General features: G+C 43.8%; 1 protein-coding gene across 1 annotated transcript in view; it reads left to right on the top strand.

Annotated features, from left to right (window-relative positions):
- Positions 1-264: 264 nt before the first annotated feature.
- The window catches only part of LOC117520693 (C-terminal-binding protein 1), a 40087-nt gene continuing 14524 nt past the window's right edge, over positions 265-25827 (top strand). The window contains exons 1-5 of the mRNA XM_034181991.1: positions 265-438; positions 19605-19759; positions 23771-23915; positions 24367-24470; positions 25415-25517. Of these exons, the coding sequence (XP_034037882.1) occupies positions 399-438; positions 19605-19759; positions 23771-23915; positions 24367-24470; positions 25415-25517 (547 nt within the window). The 5' untranslated portion in view covers positions 265-398. The remainder of the gene's footprint in view (positions 439-19604; positions 19760-23770; positions 23916-24366; positions 24471-25414; positions 25518-25827) is intronic.

Below are 25827 nucleotides of genomic sequence, written 5' to 3'. Positions count from 1 at the left end.
CACCTTCCTTCCTCCTCCTGCTCCCTGTGCGTGTGCGCGTGTGAGTGAGAGAGAGGGAGAGACAGATTTGCTGTAACAGAAAGTGAGCGCGGGGGGGAAGGGGGGGTGGGTGTGTGAGTGAGAGGTAGGTAGCTCCAGACAAGAGGGAGGGGAGGGGTAAGGCAGCAAGAGAACAAGTGGGGGGGGGGGGGGGGGGGGGGGGAGAGAGAGAGAGAGAGAGAGAGAGAGAGAGAGAGAGAGAGAGAGAGAGAGAGGAAAGAGGGGGAGCACATGTGCCTGCTTGTCACTGAGGGGTTGGGAGGAGGACTGAGGGAGACGCGGTGGCCACAGCCGCCATATGCTGAGTGGATTCCTGCTGCAGGTTCGCGTTGCTGGCCGGCCGGGGGATCGAACGCACCATGGGAAGCTCCCATCTCCTCAACAAAGGCATGCCTCTAGGTAAACAACCAGCTCGGCGCTCTTATTACGTGGGGAAACCGTGCATGCGCGTGCGCCACCATATCCGTGAACTCAATGTACATGATTCTGCCTTCCCCTCCCCCTCCCACACTCCTCCTCCTCCTCCTGCTGCTCTTCTTAATAATCTGCTTTTATTATCTGTCCTTTTTGGAATTTTTTTTTTTATCTCTGCATGGCGCACGAAAACGATTCGCCTTTTTCTCGGATCCCCCCCCCCCCCCACTCCGCGTGCGTCTGCACGTGAGGGAACCAATCGGTGGCACCGGAGCGCCTCCGTTCGCGGTGACAGAAATAGATTCTCGCTTCTTCGAGGGCTCCGACAAGGACATGACACATATTTCCCTTTTCATTGTGCTTCTTTTACAGGCAGCGGGCGTCTGCACGCACACACGCACACGCACGCACAACAGCCTACACAAATATGGGAACTCAGCTGACACGTTCAAGTACGCACACGCATGCACAAAGCCAGAATCGCGCACGGATGACAGATCTACCTCAGTGCAGGAGCAGGAAAAGACTCTTCTAGATTAAAGAGGATCAAGGTGGTGGAGGGTGGGGGGGGAGTGAAGACACAGAGGTTTGTGGGTGTGGACCAAAGCGGAATTTATGTCTTCATTGTACATCCAGTTCTAAGAGGCATCTTCTCCTGAACAAAACCAGCAGATTGTGATCTGTGATGTCATCAACAGGCTGCGGTTGATGACATCACAGATTAAAGTTGCAGCTGCCATGCGCCCCCCCCCCCCACACACACACTCCCCCCTTTGATTTTCTCCTCGCTCCTGCACAGATCTGCCCACGTGTGCACAATTAATGCCAAAAGAATCAACTGGCCGAAGGTCGCAGGAGGAATGATGAGGAGTCGTGGCTCAGGGTGCATCGGTCTTTAAGAAGCTCGATGTGCATGGTATCGATCCAGTCTCTCTGGGCACACGCACACTGAAGATCGTAGAACCTTCAAAGCCTGCTTGGAAATGAGTTTGTGGGTCTTGCTGAGGGAAAGATGTTGCCGATTTGCGTTTCATCAGCGGCGTCGAGTCACATCTCAGCTGATTGTGACGGTCCAGATGTGTCAGATGTGCGCCACTCGGTCCAGTCGACTCAGGTGGAAATTAGACTGGCGAGAGACAAAGAGATGAAAGCATAATCTTTGGACAACTTAAGACACATCTGAGTATGTGTAAAGGTTGTATTTGAATTTACGGAGTGATCTCATTGGCTGGTGAAAGAACAGCACCTGGAAGTCCAAACTGTAAAATCATCCCAGAGCAGCGCTGCCTAAAAGTGAAACTTGTTTCAATGGATTAAATTTAAACAAGAGCAGACAATCCTGTGCTGAATACCCCCAGCTGTTAATTTGTACCATGACGTTTGATCGGCTTGGTGTTGCGGATAAATCGGGAAAAATCATTTGAGTTCTGACACTGTATTTGGAAGTAAAATCAACCAGCATTTAAAACTAGGAAGGTTCATGCTCAAATTGTAATGGTCCTCAGATAGACTCATTTGTGATGTTCGTTTTAAATTTGGTGAACATTTGATAAATTTTGTCGAGATTGTCATGGACACAGCACATGGTTCAGTAAAGTGGGCGGGGATTTACGGTGAAACCTGATCACGTTCACCTTCACACTATTCCAAGACAGACTCACTTGGGATGGCCAGGTCAAATTTGGTGAAAATGCAGTCATTTTTGTTAGAGTTATGGACATGAAGAATCACAAGTCTGTTTCATGAAGCAGGATGACTTAGTGAAGAGGACTAGAGGGTCTTGGTGAAACCCAATCATGCTCAATTGAGAACTTGTCCAAAGAGGAAAATCCACCTTTGATTGAAGTGTTTACCACTCTGCAGCAATAATCAAAGTGCCACTAAGTTCTGAGGTGTCAAAGGCAAAGAAGCACCGACTTGATATATGGAAACTCTTCAGACTGCACTTACACCTTCTCATTATAGACTATTTGGACCCTTACGGCAAATGAATGTTAATATGTTGAAGAAAGTCATATTCACGTTTAAGTTTAAAATGGATTTCACTCTGTCTGGGTACTCTGGAGCACCTAAATGTTTTGTAATGGATTATTACATTCTAAGAAATGAAACACAGGAGTTTTAAATGTAATTAATACTATTATTTTCAATAAACTTGCAATTGTTAATTTTCAGGATTTAAGTAATAATGTTTCATTTGATTTAATTCATTTCAACTCCAATATTGTTTTGCACTTAATTGACAGTGTTATGTGGAAAAAGTTACCTTAACGTTATCAATTAAATTCAATGTTTTTTTTTTCTTTCTTAGAGTGTACGTCCGCCAAGGACGTAATAAAATCATCAGCGTTTATTTGTCTGTCTGTCTGTTAGTAGGATTATGTCAAAACTACTGCATGGAATTTGAAGAAATTTTTTTATCACAGATAGCTATCAGGCCATGGAAGAACTCATTAAATTTTGGAGGTGCTCTGGATCCTGATAAGGATTCTGGATCAAGTTTCACTTTATATAGGCTTTGAAGGATTACCATTAGCAGGATTACGTCAAAACTACTGCACGGATTTTGATGAAATTTTCAACACAGGTATACGAGTATATTAGGCCATGGAAGACTCGATTAAATTTTAGAGGTGATCTGGTTCCAGATCTGGATTCTGGCTCAAGTTTCACTTTATATAGGCTGTGAAGGATTACATCAGAACTACTTCATGGATTTTTACCAAGGATACATAGTAGGCCATGGAAGACTCCATTAAATTTTAGAGGTGATCTGGATCCGGATCCGCATTCTGGATTGTTTCACTTTAGGATGTGAAGGATTACGTCAAAACTGTTTAACGGATTCTCACCACATTTTTACCGCAGATAGATATTAGGGCATGGAAGACTGCACTGAATTTTGGAGGTGATCTGGATCTGAATCCAGATTGTGTCACAAAATTCACTTCATATAGGCTTTGAAGGATTATGTCAAAACTACTTAACGGATTCTCACTAAATTTGCACCACAGATAGATATTAGGACACGGAAGACCACACTGAATTTTGGAGGTGATCCAGATCCGGATTGGTGGACGTCAAAAATCTCTGATTGCTCTTGTTCAGACTGCGGCTCATCTTGTCTATGACAGATTAAGTCTTTGCTCACCTTAGGCCCTTTGAGCCACAGAGGTCTTGAGGAAGTTCAAGGGTTACTTGGCTAAATGAGAAAGTGAAGAGTTGGTTTATTAAGTTAATATATGATTGTTAACTGCGGTGCTGAAGGAGCCCATATCAGTTACTTTCTCGCTCTTGTTGCAGTACCAGCTTTCTTGTGCAGACAATGAACACAAATTTGTCTTCAGTGACATCAGCGGCTGTCAGTGCCAGCTTGCAAACTGCTATCTTAGAGTGCATGCTACATCAGTAACAGCTGAGGGAGTTACTTCAGCTGCAGTTGTTACTCTAAACAGACTGTGCTGTTATTCTCAACAAAAAGGAACAGTGTTTATTCATTTGCAATCGCCATTTAGGTTCCATAGGTTGAATAATATCAGGCATTTCCGGTGTCTTAGTGGTTAGCACTGTTGCCTCACAGCAAGAAGGTCATGGTTCGATTCCCACCTGTGGCCTTCTTGTGTGGAGGTTGCATGTTCTCCCCATGTTCCCCCCTGTGGGTTTCCTCTGGGTGCTCTTGTTTCCACCCACATCCAAAGACATGCAGGTTAGGTGAATTGGAAACTTTATAATTGTCCAGGTCTCCCTTGGAAAAGAGATCTCGGTCTCAGTGGGACTAACCTGATTACATATTGGATTAATGCAAATTATTTTTGCATTAATCCAGACGGGGTGTCCCCATCTGGGTGTCTTTCAGCCTCTTTTCCACACAATAACCAAAGAACGCCTTGTGTGATTGAAACCATTTCTTGGTGGTGTACTGAGGGAGGCTATAGGAAGATTCCTTTTGAAAGTAGGCGCTGTCCGTCATCCAATATGGCCACTATGGATGCCATTTCGATTTTCGTTTCCACGCAATAAGTAAAGCACACCTTGTCTGCCTGAAACCATGTCTTGCTGGTGCACGTATCCTTTTGAAAATGGGGGTCAGTACGCCACACACCAATTGTAAAGTAGTAATGTTTCACTCCACAAACAGACCATATACCATCTTTAAAGCACCAGTTTTTCACTGCAAAAATAGTTTCCAGACTTCAGTATCAGATGTAATACTAGAAGCAGTCAGAGAGTGAAAACCTCCGCCAAGGCCATGGGGTCACTAACACCATAACATCTACACACCGTGGAATCATTGAACCTAAAAAAGTCTAACAATGATGTTTCTCAGTAGTAAAAAAGTTTCATCTTCTGTGACTGGATAGCATGTATCCTTAGCACTTGGCATCACAGTTTATTGCAACTTGCACCTTTCCCAGAAGCTACTGTCATCTGAGCACTGATATTGATATTGCATGTGCTTATAGACAAAGTACAAATAAAAGACAAAATTCAATTTATTATTCACCTAAACTGCAAATATATGAATTTTTTAACATTTATGAAACACCTCTAAACAAGGCCATAGGGTCACTGACCCTAAAGAGATTCCCTCCTTGGCACAGTGATCTATTTCTTTTTGTTTCTTTCTCTGAAATTGTATATAATAATCATTAGATTATTAATATATAAACAAAATAAATGTAAGAAATATTACAATTTGAAAACAAATGCACCCGAATGTGATGACAGCTGCAACTGCTTAATGCTAACTTTTAACATTGAAAATGCCATAGACATACTAACGCGTTAGCATCGAGATCCGGATCACCACTAACATTTAATCACTTGTTCCTCTTGTCATTTCCAACCACTCCACAAAATTTCATCAATATCCGTTCAGAACTTTTTGAGTTATCCTGCTGACAGACAGACAAACAAACAAACGCGACCGAAAACATAACCTCCTTGGCGGAGGTAATAAAACCATACACTAACCTAATGTGCGAGCAGCGGTATACACCAAGATTTGTGTTGGTCTCTTAGGTTATGACGCTGCTCCGATTACACTCCTCTTTTTACGTGGCTTCAGACGCCAGACCCCTGTAGGAGGGACCTAATTTAGGTCCACACTTAACAACAAGCACCTCAGTGGGATAAGAGGTCGGGCTACCAATATGTAGACTGGGGTTTGATTCCCAGTTTCGTGACCTGCCTGTATTCTTGGACAAGACACTTCATCTGCATTGTCCAAGTCCACCCAGTTGTAAATAGGTGCCAGCATTGGCTGGTAAGGTCATCTACATTGGACTGGCACCCCATCCAGGGAGAGTTGTCGACTCTCACCTGCTTAGTGTTATAGAATCGGAGGATAATCACAGGCATCAATGGGCCTCAGGGCTTCAGGAAAGAGTCTCCCTAAAACTTTACATCAGTACCATATTCATGCTTCAGTTCCTTCAAAATGAAACAGCAACTTTGCTTTCAGACCACAGCTGCTCTCCACTCGCTTTGTGCCCTCACACAGAGTCAACGGCATAAAAATAAAAGCATTGAGCAAACATGCGCACGACTCATCTGCGCTGTGATGTGCGTTAGCAGCACTGCTGGCACCAGAATCTGAAATACAGTAGCTGCCAAAATCCAGCCTGCTGCCAAACACTGTTTTATCTCTGCGTCTGTTTGCTGCTGGTGTCTTAGATATGGGAGGAAAAGCTGGCAGACCTGAACTGGTTTGCTGACGCAGTACCTGCAAAATAAAAGAGACCAGTACGGTGACTCGTGCACGTGAGCGTGAGCACCCTTGCAGTTATATCCATAGGTATTTGGACAGTGACACATTTTTTGGGACTTTTCCTCTGTATGCCACCCCAATGGAGTCAAAAATGAAACAGTGTCGAGATGTGCTTGTAGTGAAGACTTTCATCTTTAAGTCAAGGGGATTAACAAAAAAATATCTTATTCACCATTTAGGAATTACAGCCATTTTTATACACACTCCCCCATTTTCAGAGATCAGACAGACCAGAGACCACCTACAGATGTGACCACTGCAGTAGGGACTGTCACTCTCGGATCGGTCTCTATAGTCACATGAGATGCTGCCCCAGTCTACCAGACACAGGATAAGATGAAATTATCCATGGTCAGTCTTGACTGACGGAGGCCTACTAGGCTGAAAATTGTAGATGTTGAGCTCCTCGCTACTTTGTGTCTGGACGTTCAGGCAGCTTTGCGCAAGTAAACATAGTAAAGCAATAAAACACCGGCCTTCTCGTGATAAAGCAGGCAGGAGGAACAAAGGGATGTCAAACAGAAAGACAAAGATAACGTAAGCCTGCAGAACAAAATTGAAATGAGAGAATGAGATCAGGTTGGGAGAGCTGTAGGAATACAGGGTGAGCACATGTCGAGAAAAAAAGCTTTTACACGCCGCAGCGTAAATCATTTCTGCTGCAGTCACACTGCTTTCCACGCTGGTGTATTCCTCTGCTGTCACCTCCTCGCCACACATAGTCAAAAACAAACAAGCACAGTGTCTAAACTGCAGCTTGCGCTTTCTACCAGAGATCACTTGAAGTTCAGCTGGAACTGAGCTGAAAGGGGATTGGAGTCAGGAAGTTGGAAGTAATCTCAGAGACAACAAAAATACAAGGAATATCAGCAAAACTATCTGTTATTTTTGATGGTAAAATAGAAATATTTGTAGTTGCATATCTTCGTTTCAAATGTGTTTCTTGTGAAACATTTCAATCAGCAAGGACGTTTTCCTGACACTTGCATGTTTGTTTAAGAAACACATCTCACAAACAAACAAAAACACCAAGACAGTCAGAAAAACAAACAAACATATTATACATAAGACACAGTACCAATCGCCCAGTCCTTAACCTTGAGTCCTTTGATTGAGTAACGACATGACGAGTCGGAAAAAAAAAAAACGGTCACGTGACTCATGGTGTCATCTTGGTTCCAAAATAGTGTTAGTTGTTAATCTATCTGCATGGAAATCCAGCAATTTTATTTATTTATTCGCTGAAAATGCTGGTTGTTGTGCATTTGGATGCACAAATAGACACAACAAGGACTTCAAGATGTACAGATTCCCTTCAGATCCAAACAAGAAAAATTTGTGAAAATAAAGTCAGCCATGTGGGATGGAAGCCGACATCATCGTCAAAGTTTAGTGAGGTGAATTTATTGTTCAGTAAATCACCTAAAACATCATCGTATAAACAAGATATTCGCAGCCCCACGTTTTCGTATTGATTTCCATGTAATAAACAGCGTTATATTACGGATTTTGTGAAATGGATTTTTCACAATGTATTTCCATTAAAAACCCTGAGCAGTCTGGATATGCAAAGTAACAGAGGTACAAATTAAAGTTCAGCTCTGACACTCGCTGATTTGAGGAAAGTGGGACCGGAGTCATTTCTCAATCAATCAATCAATTTTTTTTTATATAGCGCCAAATCACAACAAACAGTTGCCCCAAGGCGCCTTATATTGTAAGGCAAGGCCATACAATAATTATGTAAAACCCCAACGGTCAAAACGACCCCCTGTGAGCAAGCACTTGGCTACAGTGGGAAGGAAAAACTCCCTTTTAACAGGAAGAAACCTCCAGCAGAACCAGGCTCAGGGAGGGGCAGTCTTCTGCTGGGACTGGTTGGGGCTGAGGGAGAGAACCAGGAAAAAGACATGCTGTGGAGGGGAGCAGAGATAACGATCACTAATGATTAAATGCAGAGTGGTGCATACAGAGCAAAAAGAGAAAGAAAGACTCAGTGCATTATGGGAACCCCCCAGCAGTCTAAGTCTATAGCAGCATAACTAAGGGATGGTTCAGGGTCACCTGATCCAGCCCTAACTATAAGCTTTAGCAAAAAGGAAAGTTTTAAGCCTAATCTTAAAAAAACAACCGTTTATTTTTTTTCACACCGTGCTCAGACTTGGACCTGCAGCCTGACGTGCACCTGTTAAATCAGACACAAAAGGCTGTGATTTGACACTTTTCTGCTTCCACTGCTTCGTCTGCCATCATATAGTTTTTGCAGTGTGCACGCTGATTACAAATGGATCAGAAAAGTCTGCAAACTTACAACACGGAGTCTGAAGAAAAGAGGAAAAAGTACAGTTTACCTTTGATTTGGAGGTGATGATTGTAGAAAGAAAAGCTTGTTGAGGGTCACATTAGTCCAGAATAAAGCATAATCCAGAAATGGAGAACTTTAAAACTGTCACGTACGTCATTGCATGACACAGAATTACAGCTGTGCAGCTGCAAAACTCAGGCTTTAAATTAACTAAATAAGTCATCATAAATTGTAAATTTATGTAAATTTGATTGCTTAACTATTTTTATATTTATTCTGATAGCACATGTACCTGGATGTGTTGCTGTATGTGGTTAGATAATTTTAAAAAATGTTGCAAACATAAAAGGTTCATTCAGTAGTTCAGTGCAGTTGGAACCAAAATTGCGCCATGTTCTGAGTTGACTCTCCTCAATCAAAGGACTCTACCTTAACCCATCTCTCCCCAGGACCCTTTACCATTTTCTCTCCCCTCCTAGGAGTACATGACAACTTGAACATCTTGATTGGTTTCTCCATCAAGATAAGAGACCAAAGGTCGCCAAGTCCCTCAGTTTGCCTTTCAGAATGAATCTAATTCTCTCCATATGAAGAGTGCCTGTCACATCTGTCATCCATTCCTTCTTTTTTTTTTCCAGAGAAGTAAGATCAGGTTTTTTTTTTTTGTTTTTTTTTTTGCAGTTACAACCCCATATGTTAGAAGACGCTGTTGTGTTACATTTAGTTTCCTAAGCTCATCAGAAAATCCCCAAATTATGAATCTATTATCTGAACTTCCAAGGTCATTTGTAGTTGAATATATTACACTATATTGCAGAATTGTTTTGTACGCATTCATAATTATTATTGGCACTAACTGGTGGAGGACGTCGTAGGATTTACCATCACAGCTGTTGTGTTTCTAAAACTCTCAAATTAGTCAACAGTTTATGACAACATTTCGTGCGATTAAAGACGTCAGCGAGGCAGTGCATGTCGTGCACACATGCATCAAACTAGCCTGTGTAAATTGCATGTTTTTCAGGCCTATAGTTTTGACGACCCTGACCTTGAACTAATCACGGAATACCAGGATTGGTGAAAATATGCTTTTACCTGTTTCCAGTTTATTTTGTATGTGGTCGCACATTAAAAAAAACACTGATGTGCAGGATAAAAATGGTCCTCTTGCCAAAAGAAAAAAAAAAGTAAATGTTTTTTGGAGATGCTCTGACTACCCCATCATATTTACTTTGATCTGTTTGCTGTTTCTTTGACACTAGCGTGTACTGTGTGATGAAAAATGGCACCTTGATTAAAATTAAACTTTAAGGGAAAGAACACAGAATCAGATGTGAGTCTGCACCTGGTTGTGCAGGTGGCACTGAATGAAGTATAGCCCCAAATGTTCCCAGTGTAGTGAGTAAGGAAACATTTGGGGAATGTCTGTTGATGTCATAAGGGAAACCCCGACAACAAAAACAAATATGGCATTGGCTAATATCAAAGCAAAAATGTGAAGTAGGTACTTTTCTTGACATTTGTCACTTTTATTTGGAGAACAAGAGGGAATTCTTTGGGCCTTCTTTGGTCTGACCTCATCCCGTGTCTTTGCGCTAAAGTTCAGTTGGAACCTGTCAACTGTCATTATGCAGATTTTGCGATGTGTAACTGTTTGATCGCAGGAACAGGCTTCAAATGATTTGATTTTCATATATTTTCCTTTCATCTCATCCTTGCTTTATGACATCACAAAGATGTGATGGGGAAAATAGCCACAGTTGTTTAATCGTAGGAACAGGCTTCAAATTATTCGATTTTCATATAGTTTCCTTTCATCTATGCTTTGCTTTATGACATCACGTAGATCTGATGGGGAAAAAAGCCACAGTTCTGACTGCCTGGTTGGTCATTTGGCTTGGCTAAAGTATTCACACTAAAGTATTAAAGTGTATGTGATAAGTTTTGCTGTTTTGGAGCTGTTCTATATTAACAGTTGAACCATCATGACCTTCGTGGGTGTATATTTTTAGGTCTGTGATTTGTCTAAAAATGGGTGAAGAATGACTTGTGTCTGAATTTACTTGTAAATAATAATAAAAACAAATGTGAGTTTTATGAAGTGAGTGTAGTTAATGTAGTCAGCATGTGCGAGCAAGGCCTAGCTTCACATATCAACACAGTTTATAAAGAAATGAGGGGTTTGTGTGCCATTAAGAATCCGTTGTTCTTAAGCAAAATAGAATAAACTAGATCCAAAGATGCTTCGGAAATCAGTTTTTGCTTTTGTTCATCAGTGGGTCAACAACAGAGACATCCAGCTTTTGTTTTGTCATGTTACTTACAATGAAATCTGGCAGACTTCCCAGGGACCTGACTGTGTAAAATGCTAAAATAAAATACAAATTAAAAAATGGCTGATTTTCAATGTTGTCCATGATGAATGACAGTTCTGAAACATTGCTTCAGCCCCCAGGGAAGCAGACCCAGCTGTTCCTGCAAGCTGGTCAGTGACAGCTGGAAATGGGCAGGCTGCAGGGCTTTCCCACTGGCCTGCACGCAGTCCCAACAGTAACTGGCAGATGCTTTTTCCATCTCCAGCTGTCAGTCAAACGGCATTTGCTTCATTCTTACTCTGATTACACATTTTCCACGAGACTCAGTTTTCAGTGCGGCGGCACAGGAAAAACACCTCCGTGTTGATAACCATTTGTAAAATCCAGGCGGCTTTTGATGGCTTTCAGTGGAGTGAGTATATGAGAAATTGTTTAACAGCTGGACATGTTCCAACTTGTCCTTAAGCCTTCCAACAGAGGTGTTTTTCCTGTGGCGGAGTGTCGCGGCGGCTGCGAGCCGACGCTGCAATCCGCCCGCACGTCTTTCATTAAAAAAATCTCCTTTAACAGTGGAATATCTGGATAAAATGCTGAAACCGACTTCTTCTGAAACGTCTCTGTTCTCTCACGACGTCCTGGATCAATAGAGCCTGAAATGTGGAGGTTTTCAGCTTGAAACAGGCTGACGACGGCGCCTGAGAGCGCTGTGCGACGTCTCGCACCGTGGGAAGTCCTTAAAGCGACAATATCACCTCAAAATCTCTCATCAGCCGTTTTTTTTCGAACCGTGTCCACTTCGATGTGCCTCACAGGTTTAGAAAAAATTTGGATCAAACAAAGCGCCAGTCTCTCAGCAACTTCTCAGACAAAGGAATTCCGACGAGGGGCTGGACGACTCCTCCCACAAGGAGTGCTCACAGGCGAATGACGTCACCGACAGGCGTGGAAAAACTCACGCATGCGCACGAGGGTTCAAGCATGTCTGACGTAAAAACATATGAATGAAATCCATATCGTTTTTGAAAAAAATAAAAGGACCTATACTTTATTGACAGCCCTCGTATGTACGTACATATATAAGTACATAGGCATATATATAAACATGATTGGGATTGAAAGGAAGATAGGAGCATCTTCTTTACAATATGTGAAATGGAGTTTAGATGTGGTAAGGTGACATTAGTGCTGGCATTTGTAAACGATTTGTAATTGCACATGATTTGTGGATATATTAATATTGCTCGTGGACATATTATTGCATGTGGTTATTTTACAGTGTTATTGTACAGTCTGACAGCAGCAGGGAGGAACGACCTGCGGTATCGTTCCTTCTTGCACTGAGGGTGCCTCAGTCTGCCATTGAAGGAGCTGCTCAGCTCCACTACAGTCTGGTGTAGAGGGTGAGAGGAGTTGTCCATGATGGATTTAAACTTGGCTAACACCCTTCTCCAGAGAGTCCAGAGGACAGCCCAGGACAAAGCTGGACTTCCTGACCAGCTTATTTAGTCTCTTTCTCTCCCACTCTGTGCTGCCCAGGGCCCAACAGACGACAGCATAGAGGAGAGCAGAGGCCACAACAGAGTCGTGGAAGGTCTTAAGCAGAGGCCTGCTCGCTCCAAAGGATCTCAGTCTCCTCAGGAGGTGGAGGCGACTCTGGCCTTTTTTGTACAGGGCGTCAGTGTTGTGAGTCCAGTCCAGTTTGCTGTTGAGGTGAACACCCAGGTATTTGAAACTGTCCACGGTCTCTATGTTCTCCCCCTGGATGTTCACCAGTGGGTGAGGTGGTGGTTTCCTCCTGAAGTCGATCACCATCTCCTTCGTGTTACTGGTGTTGAGACACAAGTGGTTGCACTCACACCAGTCCACAAAGTCTGTGATGACCGACCGGTACTCCAGCTCGTTCACCTCAGACACGTGACCCACAATGGCGGAGTCATCAGAGAACTTCTGGAGATGGCAGCTGTCCATGTTGTAGGTGAAGTCCGAGGTGTAAAGGGTAAAGAAGAAAGGCGAGAGGACGGTGACCTGGGGGGCCCTGGTGCTGCACCTTACCACCTCAGACTGACAGCCGTGCAGCCGCACGTACTATGGGCGGTCAGTGAGGTACTCGATGGTCCAGGCGGCGAGATGTCTATCCACACCGGCGTCCTCCAGTTTCCCCCGCAGCAGCGCCGGTCTGATGGTGTTGAAAGCGCTGGAGAAATCAAAGAACATGACTCTCACAGCGCTCCCACCGGTCTCCAGGTGGGTGAGCACTCGCTGCAGTCGGTAGAGGACAGCGTCATCTACCCCGATGATGGGCCTGTAGGCGAAATGCAGTGGGTCCAAGATGTCGCTCACCATGGTGCGGAGGTGAGACAGGACGAGCCGTTCCATGGTCTTCATGAGGTGGGAGGTCAGGGCAACTGGTCTGTAGTGGGCTGGTTCCTTGGCGTGCAATGTTTTGGGAGCCGGGACCACACAGGAGGTCTTCCACAGGGTGGGGACCACCCCCAGGCTGAGGCTCATGTTGAAGATGTGGCTGAGGACCTCACAGAGCTCATCTGCACAGGTCCTCAGCAGCCTCGGGGAGATCGCATCAGGTCCTGCTGCTTTCCTCTGCTTCAGCCACAGGAGCTGACCTCTCACCTCAGACGGAGTTACAGTGAGGGGGGAGGGAGAGTGAAGGTGAGGTGTGAGCTGAGGTGGGCTGGTGCTGAATACAGTCCTGGGGGAGGAGGGACAAGGTCCGGGGTGCAGTGGAGGTGACTGGAGGGTAGAAGGTGGGGGGTCAGAGGGACTGGAGGGCTGGCTGCTGGAGACGTGTGGAGAGCCGGGAGCAGGCAGGGGAGCAGGTGTGGGGGAGCCAAAACGGTTAAAGTAGCTAAATAGCTACTTTAACCGCTCCTCTGCAAACCGAGAATCTCCATCTGCAGTCCTGCTGGCACCCTTCCCAAATCCAGAGGCGGTCTTGAGGCCTCTCTACATTTCCCTGACGTTGTTCCGGCCCAGCTGCTTCTCCATCTTCCTTCCATACTCCTTCTTGGCTGCACAGATCTTGCACTGGAGTTCCTGTTGGACTCTACGCTGCTCCTCTCCGTCTCCCGAGTTGAAAGCCCTCTTCTTTTGGTTCATCAGGACCTTCATCTCGGGGATCACCCAGGGGTGGTTGTTAGGAAAGCACCGTATCTCCACACTGCTCTCCACACAGAAGTTCATGTGGTCAGTGACACACTGGGTCAGGCCCTTGATGTCTTCACTATAACAGTTTTGAAACATGGTCCAGTGTGTGGTTCTGAAACAGTCCCTCAGCCTCTCAGTGGCCTCTTCAGTCCAGAGTTTCACTGACCTTTTCTGCACTGGCTCTCTTCTCACCCTGGGTGTGTATTGGGGGAGAAGATAGACGAGATTGTGATCCGAGCGTCCCAGCGGGGGGAGGGTGTCAGAGGTGTAAGCATCCTCCACATTAGCATAAAGAAGGTCCAGTATTCTATTTTCCCTGGTTTTACACGTGACGTACTGGGTGAATGTGGTGAGGGTGGCGGAGAGGGAGGCGTGGTTAAAGTCCCCGGTGATGAGGAGGAGCGCGCGGGGGTGTTGTGTCTGCAGCCGCGTGACTGTACTGTGGATCCGCTCACAGCCAGCGGCGGTGTCTGCAGAGGGAGGAATATACGCGCAGAGCGTAATCACACTTCCAAACTCCTGTGGGAGATGTATGGCCTCATGCTCACCGTGAGTAGCTCCACGTCCGAGGAGCAGATCTGATCCTTCACGTGAATATGAGTTGCGCTGCACCATCTCTCACTCACATAAACGGCGAGCACCCCCCCCCCCCTTTTTTTCCGCTCTCCTCCAGTGTCCTGTCTGCACAGATGCGTGTAAAGACGTCCATGTTAATGACCGAGTCCGGTACAGGATCATCCAACCACGGCTCCGTGAAGCACATGAGACTGCAGCCTTTATACAGCCTCTGGACACGGGTTAGCGCTGATGGCTCCTCGGTCTTGTTGCGGAGAGACCTTACATTCCCTATGACCACAGACAGAATATAAGTCCTTCTCCGCTTCGCCCGTCCACCTCTGCAGCCTCTCCGTCTCTTCCGTATGTCTGCAGGTATGTCCAGGTGCTCAGCAGCGGGGGCCCGGCCCACTGTACATAGAGTCTCTTAGTCCAAGCAGCTGATCCTGGCTATAAACAATGGGACGTCTGGAGCTGGAAACAAAGGGATTTCCCCGCGCTGCCTCAAATAGTGCTAAAAGCAGCATAAAAACAATCACAAGAGTAGCAAAAGTGGGTTTCCCATGTGCATACTTGCACAGGGTACCACCCACAGCAAATAATGACAAATAAGCACTATTAAAAAGTATTAAAAATAGCGAAAGTAGGAAAAGAGGGGGCAGAGCTGAAATAACAGGCAGCTGTGCCATCTTGAAAAAAAAAAAAGTAACTCCAGGGGTGGCCTTGTGTTATATAATATCTGTGCTGATTCCTTTTTCTATTATTTCATGTTAGTTATCAAGTATTTGCTATGCTTAAATGGTTATGTTTTTGGTGAGTTTTGGTCATCTGTTTGAGTATGTATGTCAGCTGGTCTGAACTGATCAGAAACAAGGAATTAAGTTTCACCATACATCAAGTAACTTGGTTGAAGACAAGGGGTGGAGCTTCCCCTCAGTCTGTGGGGAACCAGTAAGTTTAGAACTGTGAGACTAAACCACACCCACTGTAATGCCCACATTGTATAAAAGTGTTGTGCAGGTTATGTCCGTGGTCTTCCACAAGATGGAGCCCGTCCGTAGAGACCCGAGCCTGGTTTCAACGTGACTTTCAATCAATTCAAAATGAGAAATATATTGATTTGGTTCTTTGTAAGGGGCAGTAAATTACATAAAGAACCGGGAGAAATGACACTTATACCTGGGACATTCTCTTTGGGATTCACCTGCTTGCACTGTCTGCTTGTTGGCCACAAATGTCACAAAATGTCTTTCTTTCATTTGGGGTGCTTCCCCAGTTGTAAAATTACACATTTTTACAGACGGCAAAGCCAAAATGTTTTTGCTGTGTGTAGTATGTTGGACGTGCGAATTGGAATCAAAACAAGGCTATATAACACGAAGAACCTCACTCTCAAGCTTAGTCAGTAGTGACAGTCCTGTGGTACCACAGCTGGTACTCTCTTGTGTCTGTTGCGTTGTTTGCTCCTCCCACTCGCTCCACTCAGGACACAAACTCACAGTCTCTGGCCTGGGAGGCAGATGCTCTGACCAGTCGGCTAAAACCCGGGTTCTCTGGCCTGAGCGGCCAGAGTATCTTTTGGCTGTTGGGGGATTGAGGCATGTGCAGCGACCCCTGCTGGCCTCCGTCACACTAGCACCCAAAGTCGTTTTGCCTTTGGAGTCAAGCGCCTGCTTTGTTACAAATGAAAATAAGGCTGCAATAAAATCCTGGATGGATGGCGAGAGCAGAGCTGCAACTCCGGCCCTGTTGGCTGTCAAGAGGACTGTTTGCACTGCAAAAGTTCCCAGCGCTCACCCCACCCTAAGGCACCGGGGGGGTTAGCGAGCGTGAGGGCTGGAGAAAAGAATATAATGAGAGAGATGGTAGAGATGGAAGAGTGAGGTTTTAGAATTGAGGTCTGAGCGGAGGGAGACGGGGAGAAAAATGAGCAATTATGTGAGGATTTAATGCGTGATGGCAAGATGAGAAAATACATTAAAAGAGACGGAGCTATCAGCTTATTTGACTAATTCAAAAAAGAGAGAGAGAAAGCTCATATTCAAAATACAACACAGAGATTTGTGTGTGTGGGTTTGAGAGAATGGGCGAGTGTTGGTAGTGTTTTTATAAAGTGCGACTCAGCGGGCAGTCGTGTCGGTCCTCCCAAGGTCACGCTTGGTGCTGGAATGAGAGCTATTTCCTCCTTCACGCTGACCGAGTACGAGCCATCCAAATGTCTGGAATCTCCATTACTCTGCTGAATTACTGATCAGAATGAACTTTCCCTCTCCTCTTCATTTGTTTTTTTTTTTTTGGTGATACACATTTGACTGTTTGAACTCTGAGGGCAGCTTTGTTCCCAAATGCTTTTGCTCATCAGTCAAATCCTGTTTCATGAAAGATGAGTCAGTAGTGAGCAGCTCCGCCAGGCTAAATGTGCTACTTATGATTATATCAAAGATAGAATGTAGGAAGAAATAACTCACACAAATAGTCTATTATGATGCCTGAGAGTAGATTCTGCAGTGACTGAATTCTAATTTCTACTTCACGACGCACCATTGACTTTGTATTGATGTGTAAGTAAGTGCTTTGGCCTCTGGGTAAATCCTGTTACAGAAAGCTAATGTTTTACAAGGCCGCATAAGATATAGCCAGAATTGAGTTTCACCTTATTGGTCTTCCTGCACTGTGAAGCTACTTCATCAGATCACGTTGCATGCTATAATGTGACAGTGCAGATAAAGGACACTGAGTGATGCTGTGGATCATCTTTGCAGCATCTCAGTTTTTCTTCTTAAGAAAACAAAAAATTCAGTTTTTATTTTCTCACAGAAAATGAAAGAGAAAGATAAACAGTAAACAGGCTGAGTGGATTCTTTTCATTTCATTGGTGCTTTGTATGTCATGTGACATGCATTATTCATTCCATTTGTGTTGTGTTGAATTTACAGTGCAAATTTGGTTCCATACATTTTGTACCATTGCACGCTGTGACCACTGCGCACACAGCAGTGGGGGTAGAGTGCAATGGTACAAAATGTATGGAACCAAATTTGCACTGTAAATGCAACACAAATAGGACAAATAGTCCATGTCACGTGACATTTTGTTCCATACATTTTGTACCGTTGCACACTGCGACCACCACACAAACACAGTAGTGGGGGTAGAGTGCAATGGTACAAAACATATGGAACCAAATTTGCACTGTAAATGCAACACAACACAAATGGGACGAATAATCCATGTCATGTGACATTTTGTTCCATACGTTTTGTACCGTTGCACGCTGCGACCACCGTGCTCACACACTAGTGGGGGTAGAGTTTGTTGACGGAGTTTGTTGTCATAAGGGATTTTCTCTTTCAAAATCATCAATAACGTTTAACAATCTTTAAGCACGTTGACAACCTCTGTTTCTGCACTGACACTGATGGTTGGTGTGTGTGGTTTAGTGTTGCGTGTGTCCTCCAAAAATGGCATCTTTTTATAGATTTGTCAAAGTTAAGTTGTAAAGCTGTTCTGTAACACACTCTTCAGTACCCAGTAGCTATACCTTGCAAATGAGAGACACCTACAGTAACACAGGACTGTTGCTGAACCACACACAGAGCAACAGTCAGAGCTGAAATGTGTGACAGTCTAAAAGTACTGACATTGCTACTGCTACTAGGAACGCAAATTGGAGCTACAGAGTACGGTTCTTTCCTTTGCAACCAGTGTAACTATGCTAAAGAGTCTCATTGCTTTAAAAGGAACTTGCTTTTTAAACACTTGGTTTTACAGTAGAAAAGGGTGACATATAAAGTACTTGTCGACCTAACAAAAATATTTCCACCTCCACTTCATGCAAAACTCAGATTGATGGAAATGTTGTGAAAGCAAGGAACAAATCTTTGACAAAATGTTTCCAAGGATAACTGCTGGCAAGCGTAAGGAAGGCTTTTTTGATGGTTTCACAATCAGTGACAGGGGGTTTGAAGATCTGACAAAATAGCATGGAAGGCATTTTTTTTAGGGATGTTGCTGAGAATTATTTTGGCAAATACAGTGCGCCAAACTACAACCAACGCACAAAACCATAAGCTACAATACACACACACACACTCTCATCTTCAACCGCTTAGTCCAATCAAGGGTTGCGGGTGGCTGGAGCCTATCCCAGCAGTCATAGAGCGCAAGGCGACGTACACACAGGACAGGACGCCAGTCTGCCGCAGGGCCACAAACAGACAAACACATTCACACCCACTTGCACACCAGCGGACAATTTAAAGATTCTAATCCACCTAACCCACATGTCTTTGGATGTGGGAGGAAACCGGAGCACATGGAGGAAACCCACGCAAACACGGGCAGAACATGCAAACTCCACACAGAAAGGCTACAGGCAGGAATTGAACCCATGACCTTCTCACTGTGAGGCAACAGTGCTAACCACTAAGCCACCGTGCTGCCTAAACTACAATATATCTTTGAAAATTAATTTTCTGCACTCACACTTGGACTTCTCTCTTGGTATATCAGGGCAATTTGGAACTCATCAGTCGTGGCAGACAAATTGTTGGACACTGATACGAGACTCATCAGAGTACAAATGAAAATCATTATTATGCAATTAAACATACTGTGATTTGATCTGATTAAATTCAGTGTACTTATTTGAATATTTCTCCGAATTCCTATGTGATGCAGAAGTAGCAGAAAGTCCACTGCAGGGCCTGAGGTCCATAGGGCCGGCCAAACCTAGCCCTCATTACAGAGACAGACAGGTAGCCTCAAACACACAGCGGGTATCAAACCCTGGTCAATGTGGCGGTACCCGACTATGTTCTGCAGAAAATAAGAAATAATTCTGACGCTACCTGTTATTTTTTTTACAACAAGCAAAACATTTGAAAAAAATTCACTGTTCTGTGAAATAATCACTCATAGTGATTCCATGTAACGCCACACTGCCTCAGACTACAATGAGCGATTTTGGTCCTGTTCCTCTTTTTGTTGTCACCCCTTATCGTTCTGTGCATTAAACTCTAACTCCTCTTTTGTGTTTATATAGGCATCAGGCCACCAATCATGAATGGACCCATGCACCCGCGCCCCCTGGTAGCCTTGCTGGATGGACGCGACTGCACTGTGGAGATGCCCATCCTGAAAGATGTAGCTACTGTGGCCTTCTGTGACGCTCAGTCTACACAGGAGATCCATGAGAAGGTAACATGCTTTACATAAGATATACAGCCAGTTCCACCTTGAAGCCTCGGCGCTTAAAGTCCAGTAATGTGCTGCCGTTCAGTAAACCTCCATAATGAGTTGTTTTTATATAACGATTGAGTGTATCCTTATCGTTTTATTGGTGCTTTGTATGTCACGAGACATGGATAATTCATTCCATTTACCATGCAAATTTGGTTCCATATGTTTTGTACTATTGCACACTGCAAACCCCACCCACACACACACCAGTGGGGGTGGGGTTTAGCTAAACATGGCAGAGTTTGTTTTGCTGACGGACGATGATTTGAATGAGCTAATTGACGGTGCTAATTCTAACACACACACACACACACACACACACACACACAAAAGAAATCCACTACGCCATAAGCTGTCTGGAGGCATGAAGAGCTGTTAGGATGAAATGGTAAATGGACTGCATTTATATTGCGCTTTTCCATCTGCATCAGATGCTCAAAGCGCTTTACAATAATGCCTCACATTCACCCCAATGTCACCTACAAAAAGCTGGACAAACATCTGACGCGATTTTTCACTGGACTGAGGAAGTACTCAAAGTATTTTTTTTAAGTATCACGATCTACATCATCAGAATTATTTTTGAACTATCTAACTGTGGATTCCTATGTAAAGTTCATGTTGAATTGTTGATGTCAACCCAGCAGTGAGTGACGCACCAAAATGTAAGTCCTTTTTCTGTTCTTTATAAATTAATATAATATCAAATGACAAGGATCTATTTTAGCTGTTATACAAAACAAATAATGTTTTTACATTCTTTCAATGGTAGGACTATTTCATGAGGTGAAAGATGGAATACTTGCCTCATTGAATGGAACATTCCATCTTTCACTTCATGAAATATTCCTACCATTGAACTCATAAACATTCATTATTTGTATAATGTCAACAGGAAAAAAAAAAAATTCTAAAAATCCAAGCAGCAACTGCAGGCCTGAATGTTCACGCCAACATAGCAAGAAGAAAAACAAGGAGGGGCACATGTTTGACACCCCATTAATTCAGTTCTGAGATTATCTGGGAGTATGTCATCCAGGAACCACTCAGGCAGACAACCGTTCCATTCCCACCTCCACCATCCCCTCCTGAAATATGGATGTAACCTCGGCCACTTTGGGGCACTGGATCATGGAAATAATTTGCATTGTGCCACCTTCTGCCCGCTAGGTACAAATAAAGTATTAAATGATTGTTGTATACACTTGACCTGACCTGCTTGAATGGCTTTAGATTTTCTCATTAAAGTGGAAAAACGATCTCAGTAAGCAGTAAAACTGCTGAGTTCAAGATTTCCCTTCAGGTATCAGCAAAACGCAGACTTTCCAAGTGCAGATTTTATATCCACGTACTATGTAGTGTGAAACTAAAACCAAACAACAAGCACAGCCGCGACAGGGTGCGAGCAAAAGGAAAGGACAGAGGGCAAACTTCAAATCTGGGTCAGGCTCACAGCCACTATAGATTGTAAATGGGTTTGTATGTCTGGCAGGGTTACGTCTGGTCCTGGGCGTCTGCCAGTTACACTCCGTGAGCGGGCGCTCGCTTAGCCACAGCGTGGGAGAAACAGATGGCGCTCGCTCTCTTACAAACTATTTCTTGCGTGTTCTGTCCTTTTAGTAAAAAAAAAAAACAAAAAACGCCTCACTGTGTAATTAAAAGGACGTTTTAACAGCTGTAAAAGCATGTCATTCTTATGCGGTGCAGAGGATGTACTGTATGTTAACACAGAGCTTGTAGAATTAAGTAAGTGTACTATATGTATTATATCTATTATTATCAAATTATTTGCTCGTGAAAATAACAAGCCCTCATTCTGACGCGGAGATTCCCGCTTATCTTATGACTGTGGTATTTAAAACTTATGTTGCCATGGTAATGTGTAGGAAACTGCTTGTGTGTAGGCAGAGAGACTCAAAAACAGGAAATAAGACTGACTGATAGGAATAATAATTTACACAAAAAAACTCCCAAACTGCCTGTTGTGTTTCCGCAAAGACACGTTGATACAAACACATAAGCACACCACTTGATCTTTAGATTTGTTGAGTACATTATGTACAGTCTTGTTAAATAGAGCATAACAAACCCTGCAGTTTAAAGCTGCCGTCTGTAGGATTTAGGGGCGTTTGTTTATAACAGAAATGGAATATAGGATTCATGTCCATCTGTTCTTTAGTGTATGATTACCTCCAACAAAGAACTGATGTGTTTTCCTGAGGTCAGAAGGAGCGCCTCATGTCTACATGGGAGCGGGCCCCCTCTCAGAGGCCACCATGCTGCACCTGCTTTTATTCATACAGCAGCCCAAAAAGGACATCCTTACGCTGCCTTTCGCAATTTGCAGTGAGGTTGGATGACTGAAGAAAAAAGAGAAGGAATTAGTGGTTGGTTCCTTATACACTGCAGGGTTCTCACCAGGATTTTTTCACTTAGCGGGGCATAGCCACACGATGAGTGTGGCAGGCACAAGTATTGTAGGAGCGTCCAGGGGCATCCCTCCTGTAGAAAATGTAGAAATTCATAATCTTTTGAAACACTATTTCCTGCATTTTGAGGGGCACTTTGTGTTGCTAACTGGGACATTAAATAACGTTCAACATGTCCTTTAAAAAAGGAAGAAAATAAAAACAGAAAAGCTCTCCTATGCTGGTTAAATCACAGCATAGGGGATCCATATCACAGCATAGGGGATCCAAATCACAGCATAGGTTATCCAAATCACAGCATAGCATAGGTGATCCAAATAACAACATAGGGGATCCAAATCACAGCATAGGTGATCCAAATCACAGCATAGGAGATCCAAATCACAGCATAGGGGCCCAAATCACAGCATAGGAGATCCAAATCACAGCATAGTTGATCCAAATCACAGCATAGGGGCCCAAATCACAGCATAGAGGATCCAAATAACAACATAGGGGATCCAAATCATAGCATAGGGACCCACATCACAGCATAGGGGATCCATATCACAGCATAGGGGCCCAAATCACAGCATAGGTGATCCAAATAACAACATAGGGGATCCAAATCACAGCATAGGGGATCCAAATCACAGCATAGGGGATCCAAATCACATCATAGGAGATCCAAATCACAGCATAGGGGCCCAAATCACAACATAGAGGATCCAAATAACAACATAGGGGATCCAAATCACAGCATAGCAGATCCAAATCACAACATAGGGGATCCAAATCACAGCATAGGGGATCCAATCACAGCATAGAGATCCAAATCACAGCATAGGGGATCCAAATCACAGCACAGGGCCCCAAATCACAGCATAGGGGATCCATATCACAACATAGGGCCCCAAATCACAGCATAGGGGATCCATATCACAACATAGGGCCCCAAATCACAGCATAAGGGATCCACATCGCAGCATAGGGGCAAAAATCACAGCATAGGGGATCCAAATCACAGCACAGGGCCCCAAATCACAGCATAGGGGATCCAAATCACAGCACAGGGCCCCAAATCACAGCATCGGGGATCCATATCACAACATAGGGCCCCAAATCACAGCATAAGGGATCCACATCGCAGCATAGGGGCAAAAATCACAGCATAGGGGATCCAAATAACCCCCTATGCTCAACTGTGTTGGCAAGAACCCTGCACTGTCTACTGGTTGGTAGTGCAGACTAACAAGTTTCAGAACCCTCTTTTTTGTGAAATGGAAGATCATACATGTTGCTTATCACAAGAGAAGGCAAGGGAGCATGAATCCCCATCACCAAAGAAGGGAAGCCATGAAGGGAAACAAAATCGTGTTCAATGATGCCAAAAACTGTGCAATATCTCAGAGTCGGCGTGAACTGGATCCTCGCTACATGCAGTTATGGAAGCATCCTGTCCTTGGTTCCACTCAGAAGAGTTATAGTACAGTCCAGCTACCAAAGGACGGCACTACATTGTGGTTCCATTCTAACTGGGTGTATGTTTCTGTGTGTGAAGGTACTGAATGAAGCCGTAGGAGCGTTGATGTATCACACTATCACTCTGATGAGAGAAGACCTTGAGAAATTCAAAGCTCTGCGCATCATCGTCCGCATCGGCAGCGGCTACGACAACATTGACATTAAGTCTGCTGGGGAACTGGGTGAGAAAACACAGAGATGTATGCAGTAGAAGTGTGAGGATGTGGTTGTACATCATCCATGGTACATCATCAATATCCTTGAAAATGAAAAAGAACACTGACATTTCTACAGTTTAAACCTAATACAATTAAATAAATACAAATGTAACTCCAAGAATGTGCTCATGTTTTTTGGCTTAGATATTTCCTTCTTTGTTGGGTTGTTGTTAGTTTTCATTAACATTCCATTAACCTTAATAATTTCACACAACACCCAAAGCTTCATTAATGCCTTTTATCTTATTTCACCAAGAGGCTTTGACATTTCCAAGAGACACCAGTAGACTTTGAAGGCCGCTGACATCACAGCCTCAGCTTGCATTTCTCCAACACACAAGGTTTTATGAAATTGTATTTCCTTCCACAGCCTGATAAGATATTACAAATCCTTATCTGCTCTCTGATCCAAAAGGAATTGCTGTATGTAATATGCCAGCAGCCTCAGTCGAGGAGACGGCTGACTCCACGCTGTGCCACATCCTCACCTTGTACCGACGTACCACCTGGCTGCACCAGGTTTGTGGTTTGATAAAACGAGGTAATTGTACCCACGGGCACGAAGACGATAAGCGCTATGGCAATCTGACAGTTGACCCCAACAACCTTGACCCTAACCCGGTTGATTGACCTTTGGCTGACCTTGCAAAGGCAAATCTGGAACCCACCTAACCCCATATTTGTTTCAAATTGGGTTGAAAATCCAATTCCTTTACCTTAGCCAAAATGAAGTGAAACTTTCAGGTCAACCTTCATTGACATACCAAGTTTGAACAAATCAGCAAAAGGACGTGGGAGGAGTAGACCAACAGGAGACATGACCTTGGCCCCAGTGAATGACCTTCAGCAAATTTGACCGTGCTGGGTAATTCTAGAACCCACCTCCATACACTGAAAAAAGTGAAACAGTGCACTTCATTCAAAGTACTTATTTACATTGGTCTAATGGAAAATTGTGGTTTCCAGTTTAAATATGCTGGAATCACTTTACAAAATGATAAATATACATTGTGAGAAACTAAAAAAAATAGCTGTAACAAATTACATCACATTTCTTTAAGTTGATCCAAAGTAGCATTTTTTTCAGTGTGTGTATAATTTGAACCCAGTGGTATTCAGCCCAAAATTGATGTCTCCTGGGCAATTCTAGAAACTGCCTACGATACATATTATGTGCCAAATTTGGTGGACAAGAGTGAAAATCCAAATTTTTGTCTCCACTGACCTTGACCTTGGTCAAAATAAATGCTTTAAGGGCAATTCTGGAGTTAACCTGCATCCACATATCAAATTTGCAAGAAATTGGCCTGCAAGGAGTCAGTGAACAAACACACAGACAGACAAATGTTCCTCAAATGATAGTATTTTGGTAGATCTGAAAGACTGAACATTTTGTGATGACAAATAATAAAAATAAATTTGTGTTGTATTTACATTTAATAATGTGCTGTAATTTGTGCCAGGCTCTCCGGGAGGGCACGCGGGTCCAAAGTGTGGAGCAGATCCGAGAGGTGGCGTCAGGTGCCGCGAGGATCAGAGGCGAAACACTCGGGCTTATCGGGCTCGGTCAGTAAGAACACACACAAAAGGTGTAAAGACAAACATAAAAAATGCATTTGCCTATTCTATGGGCTTCTATGGACTGCACACTTTAAATAAGTGTCCACATCGATATACAATCAGTGATGTTACAGACTTTTCTTTTCATCATCAGCCATTTTTGGCTCTTCCATTTTCACTTTGGGAAGTTTTCTCCTTGGCTCAGCTAAATTAGCTTTCTGAGGAGTTACTGCCAATAAAATATAATCAGATTAATCAGCAGAATGCAAATCTGCTGCCTGCTCAGTCTGAGAGCTTTTACAGTCAGAGTGAGCCA

The sequence above is a fragment of the Thalassophryne amazonica genome, chromosome 11 (genome assembly GCF_902500255.1).
Source record: "Thalassophryne amazonica chromosome 11, fThaAma1.1, whole genome shotgun sequence".
In the NCBI taxonomy this organism is placed as follows: domain Eukaryota; kingdom Metazoa; phylum Chordata; class Actinopteri; order Batrachoidiformes; family Batrachoididae; genus Thalassophryne; species Thalassophryne amazonica.
This window is presented reverse-complemented; position numbering and strand designations above follow the sequence as displayed.